This window comes from Balaenoptera musculus, chromosome 18 (assembly GCF_009873245.2).
Source record: "Balaenoptera musculus isolate JJ_BM4_2016_0621 chromosome 18, mBalMus1.pri.v3, whole genome shotgun sequence".
Lineage (NCBI taxonomy): Eukaryota > Metazoa > Chordata > Mammalia > Artiodactyla > Balaenopteridae > Balaenoptera > Balaenoptera musculus.
The window spans coordinates 48,961,778-48,982,525 of record NC_045802.1 but is presented as its reverse complement, the minus strand read 5'-3'; the positions used below and the strand labels follow the sequence as shown (position 1 = coordinate 48,982,525).

The following is a 20,748-nucleotide window of genomic DNA, read 5'->3' as shown; positions in this document are numbered from 1 at the left end:
CATATGATACCTCCTGTAGAATTCTGATTTCAGTTAGCAGGTAGTTTTTATGTGAACTTAGAATTAGCCTTGATTTATAGTCAGAATAAGTTTTATATTCTATTCTCCTGGGATCTCTCCTGAATATGTCTTTGATTTGTTTGTGGAATTTTTTTTCCTAAAAAGAAGCGCTGGTTAGTAGCAAATGTTTGCTCACCTATGATGGTCTGGCAGGTAGGACTTGGGACTGGCTAGAGGGAGAGAGAGACTCTTAGTTAGAGGGGTACGCTGAGCAGCATTCAGTGGTTTGGAAAAGAACGTTTATTTATTCCTGGAAATCACTGAATTGCAATTTCACTCTGGTCTCCAAAGCATCAGGACATCTCAAAAATATTTTTCTTTTCTTCTGCAGGGAGGACATTTCCTACTCATCCTTACTTTTCAGCACAGCTTGGGGCAGGGCAGCTGTCTCTCTTTAACCTCTTGAAAGCCTACTCATTGCTGGACAAAGAAGTGGGTTACTGTCAGGGGATCAGCTTTGTGGCTGGAGTCCTGCTTCTGCACATGAGTGAAGAGCAAGCCTTTGAAATGCTGAAATTCCTCATGTATGACCTGGGCTTTCGCAAGCAGTACCGACCTGACATGATGTCACTACAGGTGAGTGGCAGATCTTCACAAGGAATGTGCAATGCTCTCACCAGAAATCTTAGCAGGAGCCCTCTTCTAAATTACGGTTAAGATTTAAAGAAATTTGGGCCCATTGTCTTGGAACTTGGATAAATGTAGAGGCATGTTTTAGTTCATGGTTTTAGTGTGGGATTTGCGATGTTGCTAAACCTCTAAGTGTATGACATCCATATGCAGGGTAACTTTTCCTTAGTTTCTGAAGTAAATAAATAAGCCATTCTAGTGTGTAGTTAAGTCTCTGTTTCCTAAGTCTATGAGTTACCTGGAGAAAGTATCAAGTCAACCTTATTCACTTTTCCTTACCTTGTCAGTTGAAAAAAATCATAGATATTTTGTTTGAAATCTGAAAATATAATGTTTTATTCTTTTACTTTGAGTGTATAAACGGCAGGTATCTATATCATGCTTCTTCCTGAACTTTCCACGTCTCCCCTGCTTTATCTTAATGTCAGACAGGCCCTTATAGAGGAAAAAGTGTTCAGAGTCAGCAGTAGTACTTTTTCAGTCTGCTTTTCTTATCATGCTCTGAAGAAGCACCATTAAGATTTTTCAGTTAAGTAGGGTATTCACTGCCATTGCTATATTCAACCTATTTCAAACTCCCTGTTTATACATTTCTCCTCTCTAGTTTAAACTTCACTTTCCTTAGTGTATTGTTTTCTAACAAAAAGTTTAAATTTTCTCTGTAGATATGCTATCTTAAAGAACCACTACCTTGCAATATAAAGCTTTTGGTCATAAAAATATAAAGGAAGGCTTTAAAGGGAAGAATGTCAGGGTTTTTCCTCCTTTGAAATGAGATAGGCATGATGCCCAGTTAGTCATAATGTTATGCTTTAGATAAGAACTAAAATATTTTTAAAATGCTTTTAAAATATACTTTTTCCTGATTCCCAATGATCAGTTTTTACATTTAGTATTTCAGTCTTACCGATCCATGGACAAAAAAGGACTTCGTTTTCACTTTATGAATATTGTAGTCAGTGGTATTTTCTTGAAAGGGTGAGTGGAGAGGGAATGCTCCATTTTTCATTACTTCTTCAGTATGAAAGTTTTGGCAGGGAAATAGGGCTTTGCTCTCAATGTTGGGTTTCAGCTGTGAGTTCATATGAAGGGTGTTCACCAGGATACAGAAATCAAATACAGTGATTCCTAGTTGATAACCATGCATAGGTCTATAAACATTCCACAAGTGAAACAGTAATGACTATGGAAGGTTTTATTTTTTACTTTATTTCTAAACAGTTTACTGTATCATATCGGGTAGGAAGCATTGGTGCCCTTGTAAGGAGTTCAATAGCTCTGATTTTCAAAAATAACGGTTTGGGATCCATCATTAAAATTTCAAAGAATGAAAAGTATTTATGAGTAGCATGTGGTCTTGGTTCATAAATAAAAAGGTAGATACAGCTATCACTTTAAAAATGCAATCATTTTTCAATTTAAAAATTCCTCATCCATTTGATATCATAAAAATTCATATAAACTGGATTTATACATTGATTTAATACGGCCCACAATTACCAAGAAATATTTTCTGTCTATAATTATGAAAATGAAGATGTTTAAGAATCTTTGGGGGCAGTGTTCTTATAGACCATGAGATTGGGGACCTTATTCTGGGAAAGTAGAACTTTTTGATCTATAAAGTGAGATGCAACACTTTTCTACTTTCTAGAACAGAAAGTGTTTCTTATCCAATCAATATGATGTTCAGAAGTGGAAGTGGCAGCGGGCTTGGGATCACTTGATAGGATTTCTGATTACGTGTGTGGTTTGGGGTTGGGCACTGCAGGCACTGAGCTTATCTGTAAAATGAGGGGGTCGAGGTCTCTTTTAACTACGGCTCATCATGTTTTGTGTCTGCCATTTTCTATGTTAAGTGTAAAGCATTATATCTTTTTATCTGAAGTCTTTGGTCTCTACTTTTTTCCATCTTCTCTCTGCTACACTCTGCGTCTCCCTTCCTCCAGTTCTGTCTCTTCCACTGGAAGATTTTCATGTTATGTATAAGGTAGATTTGAAGAATGATTTATTCTTAGCAAACGGCATCTTATTATGAAAGTTTCCTTTGAAGGAAGACTGAATTGTGTTTTATTTGTTAGAAGAAATTTAATGTAAATACACCTTGATGGAAGAAATGTTCTTAACCTCTAGTTTAGAATGTAGGAAAAAAGTGAGGTTCTATAAAAAAAAGTATTGCTTCTGTGTTAAGATCATAGCTGAACAGCTTTTTGAGGATAGGCTTTCTTTTTATTCTGCTAATGAGACTTCTTTTATCTTTGAGCTACCAAAAATACCAATTTGTTCATTGATAGAGCCCAGTATGTCTAGTTTTTAAATTGTAAATGGCCTAAGGGAAATATATGATTTTTTTTCAACATGACTTAATGAGATTATAATCTCTCTCTCTCTCTTTTTAATTTATTTTTATTTTTTTGTCTGCGCTGGGTCTTCGTTGCTGCGCGCGGGCCCTCTCTAGTTGTGGTGAGCAGGGGCCCCTCCTCGCTGTGGTGCATGGGTTCCTCACTGCGGAGAAGTTGTGGAGCAGGGCTCTAGGTGTGTGGCCTCAGTAGTTGTGGCTCATGGGCTCCAGAGTGCAGGCTCAGTAGTTGTGGCGCACGGGCCTAGTTGCTCCTGGCATGTGGGATCCTCTTGGACCAGGGCTCGAACCCATGTCTCCTGCATTGGCAGGCAGACTCTTAACCCCTGTGCCCCCAGGGAAGCCCTCTAATCTCATTGTTTTAAACCTCTTTGTTTGACTGCTGCTACGCTTCTTATTTTAGAGTTATGACTTCCTGTGGCTCTTTAATTCTTTCCTTTTACAGCTTGTGTGGAACCGTAGCTTGCACAGATATGTGCTGTAGAGATCAAACGTTTGCTATATTTATGTCTAGTACTTTGATTTTTAGTTTTGTGCTCTGAAAAACAGTTGTTTGTTGAATTCACAATATAATTGGCTATTTTAAAGGCACTTTTATAGAGCTAACTACTTAAGGATGATCCCTTCTAGAGAAAGAAGTTCTGCTAGATTTAATAAAATGTTAGATGTATTCACACCAAAAAGTTAAGCTGATATAACTGATCAAGGACCCACTACTCAATCTGTTACTGTGTAGATAAAAATTTAAGTTAAAGCACAAATCACAGATTTGTTTATTATTTGCTACTGCTTTACTTTTAGCTACCCCAGACATGAGAGTTTAAAAGTTACTATAAGCTGCTTATAATTTTTTTTGAAATATGAGTAATCAACTCAGTAACCAAATAAAATAATTTCTTCTTTCAATGCTAGAAACATTCAGACTGCACTTTTTGCTTTAATCTCCTTTGTCAAGAAAAATATGCTGCTGGAATACGTTGGATATTAGAAATCACAGCTCGAGCTTTTGGCTCCATAACCTTCTAAGCCTAACAGTATCCTAGCAGTGCAGATTGCCTGGCAAGTTCCATTATAAATCCGACGCTGGGCCCAGCAAAGAGAGACAAGTTCTTGCTTCTGAACTGGATGTGGTAGATTCCTTAGAATGGAAGCTTTTCTGGAATTGGTCTGAAATTAGGATGTGCCTTCCATGAGAGTCCTGAGCCAGGGCAGTTTTGATTTAAATTCCAAAAGCAATACCTTCCTACATGAGGAAAAATTACCATTTCCATGTACGTATGGTGATACCAAAACACTCATGATAGAGAAATGTGCTCCATAGTTGTAGATGGACTTACACTGACTTGCTTTATGAACTCAGTTAAATGAACTTGGATTTGTGAACGTAATAATAAAATAAAACAATACTGTATAAGTACTGCATTCCAACGCATTGCGCCACTATAGCTAAAGAGAAATGATACAAATAAGCTTATTTACAAAACAGAAACAGACTCACAGACTTAGAGAATGAACTTGTGGTTACCAGAGGAGAAGGGTGGGGGGAAGGGATAGTTAGGGAGTTTGGGATTGACATCTACACAGTGCTGCAAAGGAAACCATCGACAAGACGCAAAGACAACCCTCAGAATGGGAGAAAATATTTGCAAATGAAGCAACTGACAAAGGATTAATCTCCAAAATATACAAGCAGCTCATGCAGCTCAATATCAAAAAAAACAAACAACCCAATCCAAAAATGGGCAGAAGACCTAAATAGACATTTCTCCAAAGAAGATATACAGATTGCCAACAAACACATGAAAGGATTCTCAACATCACTAATCATTAGAGAAATGCAAATCAAAACTACAATGAGGTATCACCTCACATCAGTCAGAATGGCCATCATCAAAAAATCTACGAACAATAAATGCTGGAGAAGGTGTAGAAAAGGGAACCCTCTTGCACTGTTGGTGGGAATGTAAATTGATACAGCCACTCTGGAGAACAGTATGGAGTTTCCTTAAAAAACTAAAAATAGAACTACCATACGACCCAGCAATCCCACTACTGGACATATACCCTGAGAAAACCGTAATTCAAAAAGAGTCATGTACCACAATGTTCATTGCAGCACTATTTACAATAGCCAGGACATGGAAGCAACCTAGGTGTCCATCGACAGATGAATGGATAAAGAAGGTGGGGCACATATATACAATGGAATATTACTCAGCCATAAAAAGAAACGAAATTGAGTTATTTGTAGTGAGGTGGATGGACCTAGAGACTGTCATACAGAGTGAAGTAAGTCAGAAAGAGAAAAAATAAATACCGTATGCTAACACGTATATATGGAATTTAAAAAAAAAAAAAAAGTGGTTCTAATGAACCTAGGGGCAGGACAGGAATAAAGACACAAACGTAGAGAATGGACTTGAGGACACAAGGAGGGGGAAGGGTAAGCTGGGATGAAGTGAGAGAGTAGCATGGACATATATACACTACCAAATGTAAAACATATAGCTAGTGGGAAGCAGCCGCATAGCACAGGGAGATCCGCTCGGTGCTTTGTGACCACCTAGAGGGGTGGGATAGGGAGGGTGGGAGGGAGATGCAAGAGGGAGGGGATATGGGGATATATGTATACATATAGCTGATTCACTCTGTTATACAGCAGAAACTAACACAACATTGTAAAGCAGTTTTACTCCAATAAAGATGTTAAAAATAAAATAAAATAAAATAGATACCCAACAAGGACCTACTGTATAGCACAAGGGATCTCTGCTCAATATTATGTAACCACCTAAATGGGAAAAGAATTTGAAAAGCATAGATACATGTGTATGTATAACTGAATCACTTTGCTGTACACCCGAAACTAATGCAACATTGTTAATCAACTATACTCCAATATAAAATAAAAAGTATAAAAAAAATACTACTTTTATTTCTCAAATATATGTGAATTAGTTATTAAATATTAGAGTAATAAAATTAAAGTTAGTGTATTTATGTACACTCAGATAAATGCATAGTATTTTATTTTTCTTCTCCAAATTAACTTTAGATTCAAATTTATCAAATATATGTGAATTAATTATTAAATATTAGTGTAATAAAATTAAAGTTAGTGTATTTTATGTACACTCAGATAAATGCATAACATTTTATTTTTTTTCTCCAAATTAACTTTAGATTCAAATGTACCAGCTGTCCAGGCTCCTTCATGACTATCACAGAGATCTCTACAATCATCTTGAAGAAAATGAAATCAGCCCCAGTCTTTATGCTGCCCCCTGGTTCCTCACATTGTTTGCCTCTCAATTTCCATTAGGATTTGTAGCCAGAGTTTTTGGTAAGAGAAGCTGATGATCCAGTGAAACAGTGTTATTTATTCCAAGGGATATACTTCTAGCCATTAGGTGCTCCAGTTGTTTTATCAAGCATTACACAGAATCGCAAATTGCTAGTGGAATTTACTAAATATGTCTGGCTCTATTCTGAGAGTAATTTGAAACCATATTGGTCTTAAATAAAATCGAAATTCAAAGCGAAAGAAGAATTGAGCTTCTGTATTTGAGTAAGCTGTAATGGCGTTCTTATTTTCTTTTATACCTAAAAAAATCACAGTATAATGAATTAAGGATTTACTCTGTATGATTTTTTAGATTTTTAAACACATCTTTACTACCTCTTTTTTATTTCCTTCCCCACTGTCCTCTTCAACTTGGATTCAAAACACAGAGAAACACGTTCTCTAACTGGGTTGACAGAAGTACCTTTTTCAATGTTGTTTCTAATGGCATTTCTTAATGTGACTTTTGTTAACAAGGTAACTGAAATTCCCATTTTGTTGCTGAAGGGACCCTCCTCTCACGCCAGTGCAGGGGTGGTGCCCATCTCTTAGACCGGGTGCACAGGCAGTCGCGCCCGGGGCAAGTTGTTGAGTTGCTGCCTTGCTCCACAGTGTAATAAAAAGAAAGTGTGACACCGTTTATGCTCCCTTATGGGGCCTTTAAATCTATTCACATGTCTTCAGTTGGGTTTGTCTAAACTCGTTATTTAAAAAGCAAACTTTTTTTAAAAAACAACTCTTTGCCAGAGGTTTGTTCTAAGGCTGAGAGCTCGATGACCTCAGAAGGGGCTCCCAGTTTGTATGTTCTGCTCGTCTATCTGGTATCTATGGTGAAAATAGTCAATATTTATAACTGTGCTAAATTGGAGCTTTTTTGTCAAATTGTAAGTATTGGCCCAATTGTAGGTCACTACCAGGATTAGAAAAAAAATGGACTGGAATAGAATACAGAGAAAATATCAGTTGTAGGGAAAAATGTTTGGAGAAACTTCAAATTTGAAGATATAGATGTAATATGTATACGTACACCAGATTACAATGTACAGTGTCTTTCTTATTGGGGGCTGTGGCTTTAAAGGTTAAACACTGCATGAGCACTAATACAATTTATAGGCAAAGTGCAGCAAAAGAGTAAAACCGAGATGCACAGAATCAAATGTTTACCAAATTTCTCTTCTTGAGTATACACGATTGCTTTTCTCCAGGGAAGTTTTCTTTGGAGCTTGGGTTCCTATTTATGGGTCTTCTTTAAATCTTTTCATTTATATATTTGCTTCTCAGAAAATAGCTTATCAAATCAAAATATTTAGGGTATCTCTAAATATTTAGGGTATCTCTCTTTGACTTACCCTTGGAAGCTTGATAACAGAATTCAGGAAACATCTCCCCAGTCGTCTGTTTTTTGCTAAGAGAATATGAAAGATGCTGTCAGCTCTACAATAGGTGCTCCATTCTTTTCTTAGAATTTAGTGAAGAATAGAGACTGTCAGCAAAGGGAAAGATGCGTGAGCAAGAAGAATGACCATGTTTGAAGTAATTGTTCCACGGTCCCCTCATTTTTAACGACCTCCCGTTTATTATTGATTGTGGAATGGCATGGATTGAGAGGAACGCTCATACAAAAGTATTTAGTACTTTTCAAAACTATTGCATGTTTGTATTTGTTAGGAAGCAAAGTTCAGGGTTAGGGTAGCTTTTCTTTTTCTCTTCTGGTTTTGATTTTTCTTTTAAAGTTTTTTTTTTTTTTAATTCCTGCTCTAGTACAGTCTTTAGAATTAGACAGTCTCGGGTTTACATCAGTTTCTAGCTCTTTTATTAGTTGTTTGGCTTGCACACATATTAACTGGTTCATTTAGTTTTTTATTCTGGTCATGAGAGTTTAAATAGTCCTAATTGGTTATGTTGATTTGTTTCTGTATTCCCTTTGTGAAGAAAAACCTAAATATCAACGGAATCAGTGTTTTTGAGGTATACCTAGTCTCCATTAAATTTGGCAGTAAAAATTATAAATGAATGGACAAACAGATATATAATTTATCTTTTTCTTTTTACCCTGCCCTTATCTGAGGTTCCTAAATAAGTAGGAATATTTAAACAACTGTTTATTTGTTCCAGTCATATTATTATTTATTTCAAATCTAGGTGATTTTGACCAGTTTTATTTTGCAAAATATTCTGTGGTTCTGTTGCAGTAATTAAAACAAGACACACACACACACAGAAAAAAAAAAACACACCAAAAAATCCCATTAACACACAGAGGTCACTTTTTACAATAGTAGATGCATAATTTTGATCATGAAAATTATATCTCTTTTTTTCAGATATTATTTTTCTTCAGGGAACTGAAGTTATATTTAAGGTTGCCCTCAGCCTGCTGAGCAACCAAGAGGCACTCATAATGGAATGTGAAAACTTTGAAAATATTGTTGAATTCCTTAAAAGCACACTCCCTGATATGAATTCCTCTGAAATGGAAAAACTTATCACCCAGGTATGAGTTAAATGGTAATAAGATATAAGATTATACAGCAGTTTCTCTACTAATTATTTATTAAATGTTTTAGCATAAAGATGTAGTTTTGCTTGACAGGGTTTTTTTCTTTTTGATTTGATCAAATACATTTTATCTAGAAACGAGACTATTGTGTAATTTCTCCCTTGTGACATTGTTTGTGAGGCTGTGTCCGGGCAAGGTGGTTCAGTGCTACATCATGAGTTTTTCAGGAATCTTCCAATTTAGACCAATGGTGAGACTGAAGATAGAACTGACAGAGTTAGGAATACCTAATAAATAAGTAAGCTGAGACTCACTTACCTCTGTAATATTGTTAATTCTGTTTTAAAATATATAAGGAGTATATGTGACAACAGAATAGACTTTAGAATTAGACAGTCTTGGGTTTACATCAGTTTCTAGCTCTTTTATTAGTTGTTTGGCTTGCACACATCACCCTAATCTTCTGAACCCTAGTATTCTCACCTCCAGAATGGGACAATTCTGATCCAAGAGGTTTTGTGCAGTTTAAATGAGACTTGCTGTATCAGTCAGGGTCCCTTGCAGGAAACAGAGTCTACCTCCAGTGATTCAAAGGAAGGTACCATTTACAGGGGTGTAGGCAGGGTTAAGGGAACCGGGCACAGATGTCTAGGTACCCAGGAACTAGTAACAGAGGGAAACTGTTCATACCCATGGTGCTGCATCAGGAGAAGGAGGACAGAATAACGTTACCAGGCCTAGCGAGTGCCAGAACTCTGGAGGTTGCTGTGTTCTTGGTAAGCCAGACAGGGAAGGAGCAGGGAAGAAGTACCCAACCTCTTTCCCCTGCCCCTTTTGATCTCCTGATGACTTTTCCCATTGGCCATACCTAACCAGAAGCCTGCAACAAGGAAAACAGGTCACAGGGTTCTGCCTCCCAGGGTACAGAGGATGCATGAGGGCAGAGAATGGATCTGGGAAGCAAATGGAGGGTAATCAGCACACCATATATCTAGTCCCTGGCTCTTCATAGGGACCAGGTAAGTGGTAGTTATAGATTGTTGTTCAGATGACATGAATACACTTAAGACCAGATTTGTAGATACAGCAGTCATGCCTTATGAGTATTGATAAAATTTAAATTTACCACTTTCCTAGAGGCCCTTAGGGTAGCAGATAAAAGACAGAGTTTAGAGCAAGAGAAAGGGTGTTGTTTGAGATCTTGTGCTGGTGTCCAGCTATCTACTAGCTGTGTGACTTTGGGCAAGTTACAACCTCTCTGAGTTTCAACTTCCTCTCCTGCAAAATGGGAATAACATCGTTTTTAGGAGCAAATGTAACCAATTCAGTTGAAGAATTTTGTACACTATAATTCACTCTATAAGAAAAACTTATATTATTACACATAAAATTTTCTTTCCACTACGTGGAATTGAAATCACAAGCAGATTATTCTGTAAATATCTATGAACAGATTTTATTTGTTAAAATGCTCTGGAAACTGAAAAATATAACTTTTACTTACACATTCACTTGTTTACTAATTCTTCAGAAATATCTTTTTGGACTGGCAAGCAGCGATTGTGCTTTTAGAGAGAGACGTTACCTGATTTGAAATCAGATCACCTCTCTTCTAAAATAATGGAATTGCCTAGCTTTAGAGATTATTACTACGATTAATGGATAGAATTTATGGGCTGGTAGATTTGGACTTGATATTAGAGATAATTTTCTAACAAATAGAGTTGAATATGCAATGAACTGTTAATATTAAAGGAGACTTTGATGAATAAATAAATAAAGTTTATTTATGGTCACTGTAAAAAACACAAATAATGCAGAAGAGCACCAAGAAGAAAGTAAAAGTAACTACAGATCTCAACACCTTGAGACTTAAAGCCTTTTAAATATCCTTTTTTAATCTCTCTTTAATTATATACACAAATAAATATGTATACAGTTTTACTTAAGTGAAGTTTTACTATACATGCTATTGTATAACCTGATTTTTTAATAAAATATTTGTAGAGTATTGGATATTTTTCCATGCCAATAAATGTAGATCCATACCCTCATTTTTAATGGTTGTGTAGTAGTCCGTTGTGTTCATACCCACTGCATAGGGAAAAGATGATGCTTGTTTGAGGGGAATAACCAGGTTGTCTCGAAATATCATTTAAATTCTGAGATTTGAGTATCTCTAACAGTAGTAGGGTAAGTAAGCAAGTGAGATTTTTCTCACTGTAGGTTTCTTTTCTACCTACAGTGTTAGTGTAGATACAGATGCTTAAATGGCAGCTGCTGCCTCACTTTCCCTCACCAGTTTAGACTAAGGAGGAGTTGCCTGTCCTCTGACTTCTAAGCAAACTGTTCCTAATGGGTGGCGATATGGGAGAGCAGAGGTAGCCCCAATTAAATAGCTCTGTAGAGTGCCCAGGGTTTTTGAAGATTTTGAATTTAGAAGATTCTCTCTATGGTAGGATATGTTAGTGACTTCCAAGAGGCTCATGTGGATTAGCAAGTAGATGAAAATATTTAGCATAAGACCTTTCTGCCCCATTGACAAACAATTAGAAGGGCTTTTGGTCTCATTATTATAGAAATACCCTATGCAATTGTGCTTATAACCAGCAAAGATGATCTCTAACTCAGGTAAGAGTTACTCAGTAACTAATGTCGTTTATCTGGTAGGCTACATTTTGGGAGACCATTCCTAGATTATGTATATTTTGGTTGCAAAATATCTTTGAGCATTAACTTTTTCTAGAGTCTTGGCCTCATCATGAGAATGTTTCAGTTGTATAGAAATCATCTGTTTGTCCTTAACTTGACAGTCACACTTGTTATTCTTCCTTTTGATATGTCATACTATTCATCATTAATAAGTATTGGGGGCTTCCCTGGTGGTGCAGTGGTTGAGAATCCGCCTGCCAATGCAGGGGACACGGGTTCGATCCCTGTACCGGGAAGATCCCACATGCCGCGGAGCAACTAGGCCCGTGAGCCACAACTACTGAGCCTGCGCATCTGGAGCCTGTGCTCCGCAACAAGAGAGGCCGCGATAGTGAGAGGCCCGCGCGCCGCGATGAAGAGTGGCCCCCGCTTGCCGCAACTAGAGAAAGCCCTCGCACAGAAGCGAAGACCCAACACAGCCAAAAATAAATAAATAAATTAAAAAAAAAAAAAAGTATTGGGAAATCTACATGAAGTACCCTAGATACACAGACTGTATCTTGGTGCACATCCTGAAGGTCAGACTAACCCACGGTGTTTTCACGGCAGGTTTTTGAGATGGATATTTCCAAGCAGTTACACGCCTATGAGGTGGAGTATCACGTGCTGCAGGATGAGCTCCAGGAATCTTCCTACGCCTGCGAGGAGAGCGAACCCATGGAGAAGTTGGAGAGGGCCAACAGCCAACTGAAAAGACAAAACATGGACCTCCTAGAAAAATTACAGGTAAAGAGATAACAACTTGATCAGAAACGCACTTGGGTGCCTCCTTGCCTGCACAGAACCATCCCAGAAAGGATAGAGCTGTGGTGTGGATTGAACCATTGCTGACTGTGGGCCTGTGTATCGGACTGTGTCCAAGTGCTCTGGGCGCTGCAAATGCACATATCAATTTGAATACCAGCTGAGAGAGGAAATCTACTCTCCCAAAATAGTTAAATGGCAGCTGAAAGCAGAATCTCGTTCAATACTTATTGGGTGTTGTACATGTTTGGTTTCAGTTCAAGGGAGGAGGGATTGACTATAGGAAGCTGGGAAAACTCTAGGGGACTTGGCCTTGAGCTGGACTCCGGAGGGTTGGTGGGAGAAAGGAGTGAGGAGTAGGGGGTGTTTAAATAAGGAGGATGTGGCAGAGCAGTAGAGGAAGCTTAACATCAGTTTAAGATTTACGTTGGAGAGAGGTGGGATAAACAGGATGGAGACAGAATTGTAGATAACTTTCCAGGTCAAGCAGAAGAACACGGCTTTAATCATGTTGAGAAGGAAATCTCTCGAAATTTTTGAACCATATTTTAGAAAGATCAATCTGGAAATCTTGATGAGGACAGATTAGAACGGGGAGAGAAGGTAGGGCGACCAGCTAGCAATTATTTGTCGAAATCTGACTGGGGATGATGAGAACTGTCTAGAGTAAAACTCACAGAAATGGAAAGAAAAGGAGACATTTTTGAGAGAATTGAATTCAAAAATTGGTAACACATAATCCCTGCCATCAAGGAGTTTACAGTTACTTTGGAATATAAAATATTATCTATTTGTCAACGCACCCTTACCAATGTGGTAAGTGATTTAGTATAAATTAATATTACGCACCTGCAACCTGTATGAAGTGCGCTGTGTATCCAAGCCCTGAGGGGTGGGGCTTCAGTGTGACCAGAGGAGGGGGAGGTGAGAAGGTGAAGCTGGGGGCTGGGGGTTGGGGGAGGTGGAGCTTAAGTGCTGAGTTAGAGCTTAAGTGCTCCACGGCTCATTGGTTTCTGCTTACCCGCCACTTCCCCAGCACTGCGCACGTCCCCACCCTAGAGGACACTAAAACTCTGCTTTGATGTGCAGTGAATCCTCTGACAAAGATAGCCAGGAGAGATGCAGCTGAGAAATGAGGGTCTCTAGAGTAATTTCTCCCAGAGAAGGAACACTGGCTTCCTTCGCTTCATCTACGTTAGCTCTGGCCCATAGAAAATTTTATGCCTTTTCCTGTTCAAAAAAAGAGCCAACACTGTCTATTTTCAGAAAGAAAAACAGTTGGGGTATTGACCCTTATTGCTAGGATGTTTCAGTGGTGATTGATTGAGCATTTCCTTATTAGGGAAAGTGGGTTTGCACCTGCTTTATATTATAATGATGTTTATTAATGGTTACAGACTTTTTCTTTCACAGTTCAATGTTCTCATCACCTCTGGGTTCCCAAGTTACGTGGGCACACCCGACACCCGTAAAAACTGATAGGGTCCCAAGTATGTGTTGAGACAACCCTTCATTTCCACTCAGAGGGCAAAAAGCCTCTTTTAGCACTTCAGGGCAGTCAGGAATCTCCTGTTTCTCCCTGTCAGATTCCAGTCACTCCAGGAGAAGACCTGTGTGTGGAGTGAGGACCCTCACCACTCTGGGATGTTGATTTGATTTTGCATTTTTGGTGTATTCAGTGAAATGAGATGTATTTTGTTAGTACCCTAGTTATATTTTTGAGAAACCTAAAGAAATCTCCATTTCATGGGAGGTTTCAGAGTATTTGCTTCGTATACTGTTGTATTAAGTAACATGACATGATTAGTTAATATATGTAAGGTCTGGCTGCTGCTATGATGAAGAAACAAAACCTTCAAATGTCTGATTTGGAGGATTTTGGTTTTTGCCCCAAACAGATAGCTCACGCTAAAATCCAGACCTTGGAATCCAACCTGGAAAATCTTTTAACCAGAGAGACCAAAATGAAGTCTTTGATCCGGACCCTGGAACAAGAGAAAATGGCTTATCAAAAGGCAGTGGAGCAGATTCAGAAGCTGCTGCCGGCAGATGCTCTGGCCAATTGCGAACCGCTGCTGAGAGACTTCAACTGCAACCCTAACAGCGGAGCCAAGACAGGAAACAAGCCGTAACTGAAGACGTGCCACCCCAGCAGGAAGTGCTCTGAGGATGCCACTGACAGAAGGAGTCTGCATGCTGCTGGCCCAGAGCTGACAGAACCACTGAACTGGTTCCGAGCCCAAGTCAGAGCCGGTAACCCTCGCTCTCCTTAGAGCATGCCAGTTCAAAGCCATTGTACATAGGTAGACTGTTTTCTGCTGTCCTTGTTGACTATGTACATATATATATATATATAATGGACATAAAGAGTTCATGCTTTCACATAAAGGAGTAGATGTATATTTAGAGCAATTTTTAAAAAAAAAATCAAACCTTCGTGAAATCTAGACCAAAGGGAAGTTAAAATGAAATTCCCCTTGGACACATGTGAAATCATTTGTTTTTGTAGTGAAACAAAGCTAGAACATCTTTGTATATTGAAATATACTTGAAAAAAATGAATGTATTTTTTTCTCCAAAGAACAGCATGTTTCACTCAGTGGTGGAGAGGTGGAAACCTTTGTGTAGCTTTATGTGCATCTGTCTTAAAATCTACTGACATTTTTAATATATATATATATGAGGAAAATGACTGATTGCCAGTCAAGCTCCTTATGGGTTTTTCAGGAAAGTAGGGGCCTTCCCCTGCTGTTTGCTTTGTGCCAATGAGCATGTTGCATCTACATGCATTTTGAGTCTGGTCAGGCATTACTTTAGGTGTGTGTAAGGAGAAAGCAAGACTGTGGCTGAGTCTGCCCCCCCAGCTCAAAGTGGAAGAGAACACTACTAATTTTCTAGGAAATTAGACCAGCATTGTTACTTAAACTAAAAATATCAGTCCTAAAAAAAAAAAAAAAAAAAAAAAAATCAGTCCTCAAAAATTTAATTTAGGACCTAAATTGTCTAGATCTACTTTCTACCTTTTTATTTAAATTATTCCTACAGCTGTGATGAACTTCCCTTTACTTGGTGCCACAGTTGGTGATAAGGATTTGCCATTTCCCACTAAAATGTAGGCACTCTTACCTTAGTTCTCTCTACCTTCAATGGGGGCTAAGGAAATGAAATTATGATTGGTTTTCTAAAGATGATGTACTGTGTTGAGATACTTTTTTTGTTGTTGTTGCCAATTGACAGGTCTGATAAGCTTGTAATCATCTTCCCCTTCCATGTGACAATTTATGAGACCTGTGGAATATTTTAAGTAAACTGTTGAAATCCATGGGAAGGGAAGGAGAAAGCCCTTCTAAAACCTACAGCTCTGCGTTTGGACTCCTGACTTTCTCAGTCTACAGATAGATTATTCGTGGACATTCATGCATGCTGGGTGAATGGAAGGAAAGTAACTTAAAAACTTTATTTTTAAGTTACACATGGAATTTCTCCATTTCAGAGATGATTCTATGATAGTGCCTCGGAAAGTTGATAACAGCGTTTTTGCCTTTCCAAACAATATTTTTCATTACTGCTTTTTGCAGTACTTGTATTATCACAGATGGATTACCTGGGATAATTTTCTTCAGAGGGAGTTTGTTATACACAAGCTACAATGTATTACAGAGTAGAAGAATAAAGCTCTAAAGGTTTCAGAAAACTTTGATGAGCAGATGATAAGCATCTCAAACCGCATTACTCAGTGTAATGTAGTGACTCTTGTTACAAATCAGCATGCCCTCTAATCCAGGCAGTTTCTCAAAAGGAAATGAAGTCTTACTAGTAAAGTTAACTTAATTTCTAGGTTCTAGAAAATGCTGACCCAATCAGTTGGGGCCACCAACTCTTTTGTTGCTTGGATTTCCCTCAAATTTCTCTGTTTGTAGGAGAGGTATTTTCCTATGAGGAATATGACAAATATTATCTGGTTACTGTCTGGTGATGAAAATTACCTCGTGTGTGATACACAGGTGGTAGCCAGGGAATCTTCAAGTTGGGAAAAGAAACTTTTCCTTCCAGTTCTTCCGTTTAAAGTAAATTTTATTCTGGATGTTCAAAGTCAACGTTAGAGTTGTATTATGGTGTTCAGAGCTTAAGTTGTCTTGGATACAATATTTCTTTTGAAAATGAATTTTTCTTTTGTGATCTTTTAAATGTTGCAACGATTATGCTAAATGCATTGTTACATCTTCATCCTATTAATGTAATGTCTAGTTCATTTCCAATAAATACATTGCTGCAGTTTCCTTGGCTTATTGGTTTTACTTTTGTTTGTAGTAAAAGAGAAGAAGGTCTTGGCTAGAGTCCTTTATAAAAGCTGCACGGGTTGGATTGTTGCTGCTTAAAATTTGCACACTAATAATTCTTTGAATCAGAGACAACAAAGGTAATTTTTAGAAACATTTATGAAAGTACATGGTCAGCTATTCAGTACTAATTTTCAACTTCTTTCCCAATGGAGCCTTTTGCTGATAAATATAAAAAAAGACAACCACACTGACAGTATTGCATTCTACCCCTTTTGTTTTTTATGCCCCCTCATAGAGAGCAAGAGAGAGAGAGAGGATAGGAAAATACAAAATTTTTAAATTGGGTTAGCTCCCAAATAAAAGGATTAAGGGCATTTATTGATGGATATGATATGAATGTGTTTACATAACAAATATGTTTCAGAATATTTTCAAGCATGTTTGGATTTCAGTAAAAGGATACTGTATCTTCTTGCTAACTTTAGGACTAAATCTTTTAAGTATTTTGTACTATACTAGTAGTTTGAGGAGTCAGTGTAGGCTTAGGTAGAAGGGTCTCTTAATATCCATGTTAATTTACCCATTTTATCACCATTTCAGCATTTCCCACCCCACCTGGGCTGGATTCCAAATAGGAAATCTGCCACCTGAATTATTTAGTCCTCTACCATGATGCATCACTCTTACTCGCTTTGATATATTGTCAAAAGCACTGGGTTTAGGGTGAGATGTCTTAGATCTGAGTCTTGGTTCCACCCCTTTTATTCATTCACTCAACAAGTTCATTTTTGTAAGCCAAGCTAGATGCTGAGTATTCAGAGGTGGAGAAGATACAGTCCTTGTCCTCAGTGAGCTTGTGGTCTAGTGGCAGGAGGTTAACTAGAAAAAAAGAGAGTTTATACTCCAGCAGGTATGCAAAGTAATCCACTCATTACACCCAAGGTGACAGGAGGGGCTGTAGCAGCACTTTGGAGTGGGTGACAGTTACTCAGAAGAGGTGGTGCTTGCCCTGAGCCTAGAACAGCCAGTAGAAGTTGAGCAGCTTTGTGCTGAAACAATAGATGAATGAGAGAAGGTGGTGTGTTTCTGAAATCTAAACTCATTCCTTAATCCCAAAGTACAGTGAGTGTTCCCATAGGGGAGTGGTGGGAAAGGAGGCCCCTGACAAGCAAGGGCTTTTTCATGAAGGTCTTAGCAGACCTTGTGAAGGAGTTTGAACTCCACCTAGAGAGAAATGGGAGCCGTTAAAAGCCAGGAACCTGGAGAGAGACATGCTCAGATTTGTTCCAAACCACTTAATACATCTGGACAGAAACTAGGGGCTGGGAGACTGCAGTTAGGTGAATGCCATCAAAATCTAGGCCAAAAAAATTAGTAAAAGCCTGGTCTATGGCAGTGGCCTTGGGGAAGCAAGTCAGCCTAGATTTCTCTCTCTCTCATATAATTGGTCACCGAAACCTGCTAGTTTTGTCTGCTAAATATTTGTCCATATCCCCCTGAAACTGAGGGTAGTTATCAGATCCCTTAAACTACAACTTGCCTAATGAGTAATGAACTTAACCTGCCTACACTGATCAAGCTCAATTGAATTGTTTTTACAAAAACTTGCATGTCCTCCAAGCGTCACGTAGCCTAAATAATAAGATGTTTGCCCAAGCTGTTCTTCAGGAACATGGATTCAGCTGTGTAATGTTAGAGCTCGAGCAGTTTAAGACTGGGTGGGACCAATGATCCTCCAACTGAGCATGTGCGAGTGCCCGATGGGTGGTGTTTTGAGGTCAGAAGACCCAAAACTCCACCCTCAGAGCGTGCGCCCCGTGGTCGGAAGCGTGCAGCTTAGCTGCGCCTGCTCAGAATGACGATTACCTCACCTTTTCCTTCTCTCCGATCAACTCTCCATGCTCCCCAGGCCTCAGCTTTATCCCTGAATACCCCAAGCCCCTCACTTTCTGGGAAGCGAATTTGCGGTTTGTTCTCCAGTCTCCTCGCTTGGCTGTCTCGCGGATAAACCCCTTCTCTGCTGCAAACCTCGGCATCTCAGCGTTTGGCTCGCTGCGCATCTGGCCGAAGAACGTAGTCCTGTAACATTCCCATCGCTTTTGCAGGTACCTTGTTCATGTCCTTGCTCTGGTGGGTTAAACTGAGACCAACCCCGTTCCTAGGGGCTCTGAAGTCACAGACATTGAGCTACTTGGTGTTTGTTTGTTTTTAAAGATTGATTGCTATGTTGTGTCTTCGTTTCTGTGCTAGGGCTTTCTCTAGTTGCGGCAAGCGGGGGCCACTCTTCAGCGCGGTGCGCGGGCCTCTCACCATCTTGGCCTCTCGTGTTGCCGAGTGCAGGCTCAGTAGTTGTGGCTCACGGGTCTAGTTGCTCCGCGGCATGTGGGATCTTCCCAGACCAGGGCGCGAACCCGTGTCCCCTGCATTAGCAGGCAGATTCTCAACCACTGCGCCACCAGGGAAGCCCTGGTGTTTGTTTTGATGAGTGAGAAATGCAAGCAGAAGGTGGGGTGGCATGTCTCAGTCAAATAGAGGAGAAGGATCTAGGATAGAGAGGGAATCAGCTGGAAGCATAGGGAAAAAGCAACAGCAGAGACGTTGAGTGGGAGTTTTTGGAGTGACGCGCTGGTGACTCTAGTAGCCTTGTCTCCCTCCAGTCTACCCATGACATGCAGTAACTGTGTCAGTTTCCTGGGGTTCCCCCTGATGGAACCACATTTGCTTCGCTACAAACCCTACTTCAAGGGGAGGGCAGCACCAGAGGGCCTGGTAAAGGGTGCCTGCCCAGATGTGGGTTGTCACCGCTTACCCGGACTGCGCTCACCTCAGGCAGAGGGACCTTCCTAAAACATGAATCTCACCAAGTTTATCCTCCGTTTAACACCCTTCAAGGGCTCGTCTTTCTTCCCGGGATCATCTAATCTTTGAGACGACCCACTGGGCCTTTTGTGAGTGTGTCCCTGGTAGCCTGTCCAGCTTGATCTCCTGCCTTGTCCTCTGCTCAGGTCAAATGGTTAAGCTCCGTCTCGGTTCCTGAACTGGCCATCCTTTTGCTTCGCACCGGCTGCTTCTTGCCCTGGGGGGGTCTGGGAGTGCGCCTTTCTTCCTGCACTCCGTCTGGCTCACTCCTTCAGGTCACGCTTAGGTCTGTGTTGTGGGATGAACTGACCACCCGCCCTGTAGCCAGGGTGTACTCTCATAGCGTGGGCCACCCCGGGGGTACTGCTGACCTTCACAGACAGCTCAGGACCCCCCAGAGGGGATTATGCATATTAAAAAAAAAGCTAACGTCATCATTACTCTGTCCTAAGAAAAATGTTAACAGAGTTCAGGTAAATTGAGAGGTAGGTGTAATTTTATTCAGCATTTTGCGTTTCTTGGTGGCCTAGTATGGGTCAGGTACTTTGCTAGATGTTGGGACCTCAAAAATGTCTCCTAGCTTAAGTTCTTACCTGATAAATTCATAGTTCTTATGAAAAAAAGAAAATCAGAATGTACTGAGTGATACTTCGTAAATTGTGAAGACTCTGGTGCTTTACCTTTTATCATAAATATGTGCTATATACTATGTGCTATATATAATTTATATCATATGTAGTATATTATTCTCTACCTTATTTTTAAAATTTTTATTTTATATTGGAGTATAGTTGATTTACAATGTTGTGTTAGTTTCAGGTGTACAACAGAGTGATTCAGTTATACATATACATATATCCATCCTTTTTCAGATTCTTTTCCCATTTAGGTTATTACAGAATATTGAGTAGAGTTCCCTATGCTGTACACTAGCCCTTGTTGTTTATCTACTTGACCTTAAATATATTACAGTACACGCTACAAATATAATAGGGTGCTCACACTGCCTAATTCAGGAACACTGTTTTCAAGGCTAGAATGTGGAAGGTGCTCCCTGGAGCTGTGTAATATAGCAGTTGATAAAGTATATTACATATTAAACATTACACATATACATATTATACTGAGAACTGAGACCGTGTATCCCACACAGCTTATGGGCTACATTAACATGATTTTACTATTGCATTGTTTTCACTGGCATAATTTTACTGTTCCGGGATACTCTTGTCCAGACAAATTAATTTATTGTTCATTA

General features: G+C 39.2%; 1 protein-coding gene across 5 annotated transcripts in view; it reads left to right on the top strand.

Annotated features, from left to right (window-relative positions):
* TBC1D4 (TBC1 domain family member 4) overlaps positions 1-16,628 on the top strand; it is a 211,083-nt gene extending 194,455 nt beyond the window's left edge. For all 5 annotated transcript variants that reach the window (XM_036831403.1, XM_036831404.1, XM_036831402.1 and 2 more), the window contains 5 exons: positions 392-636; positions 6,233-6,392; positions 8,717-8,886; positions 12,154-12,330; positions 14,247-16,628. In XM_036831403.1, coding sequence (XP_036687298.1) covers positions 392-636; positions 6,233-6,392; positions 8,717-8,886; positions 12,154-12,330; positions 14,247-14,480 — 986 coding nt within the window. In that variant the 3' untranslated portion in view covers positions 14,481-16,628. The remainder of the gene's footprint in view (positions 1-391; positions 637-6,232; positions 6,393-8,716; positions 8,887-12,153; positions 12,331-14,246) is intronic.
* Positions 16,629-20,748: the final 4,120 nt, after the last annotated feature.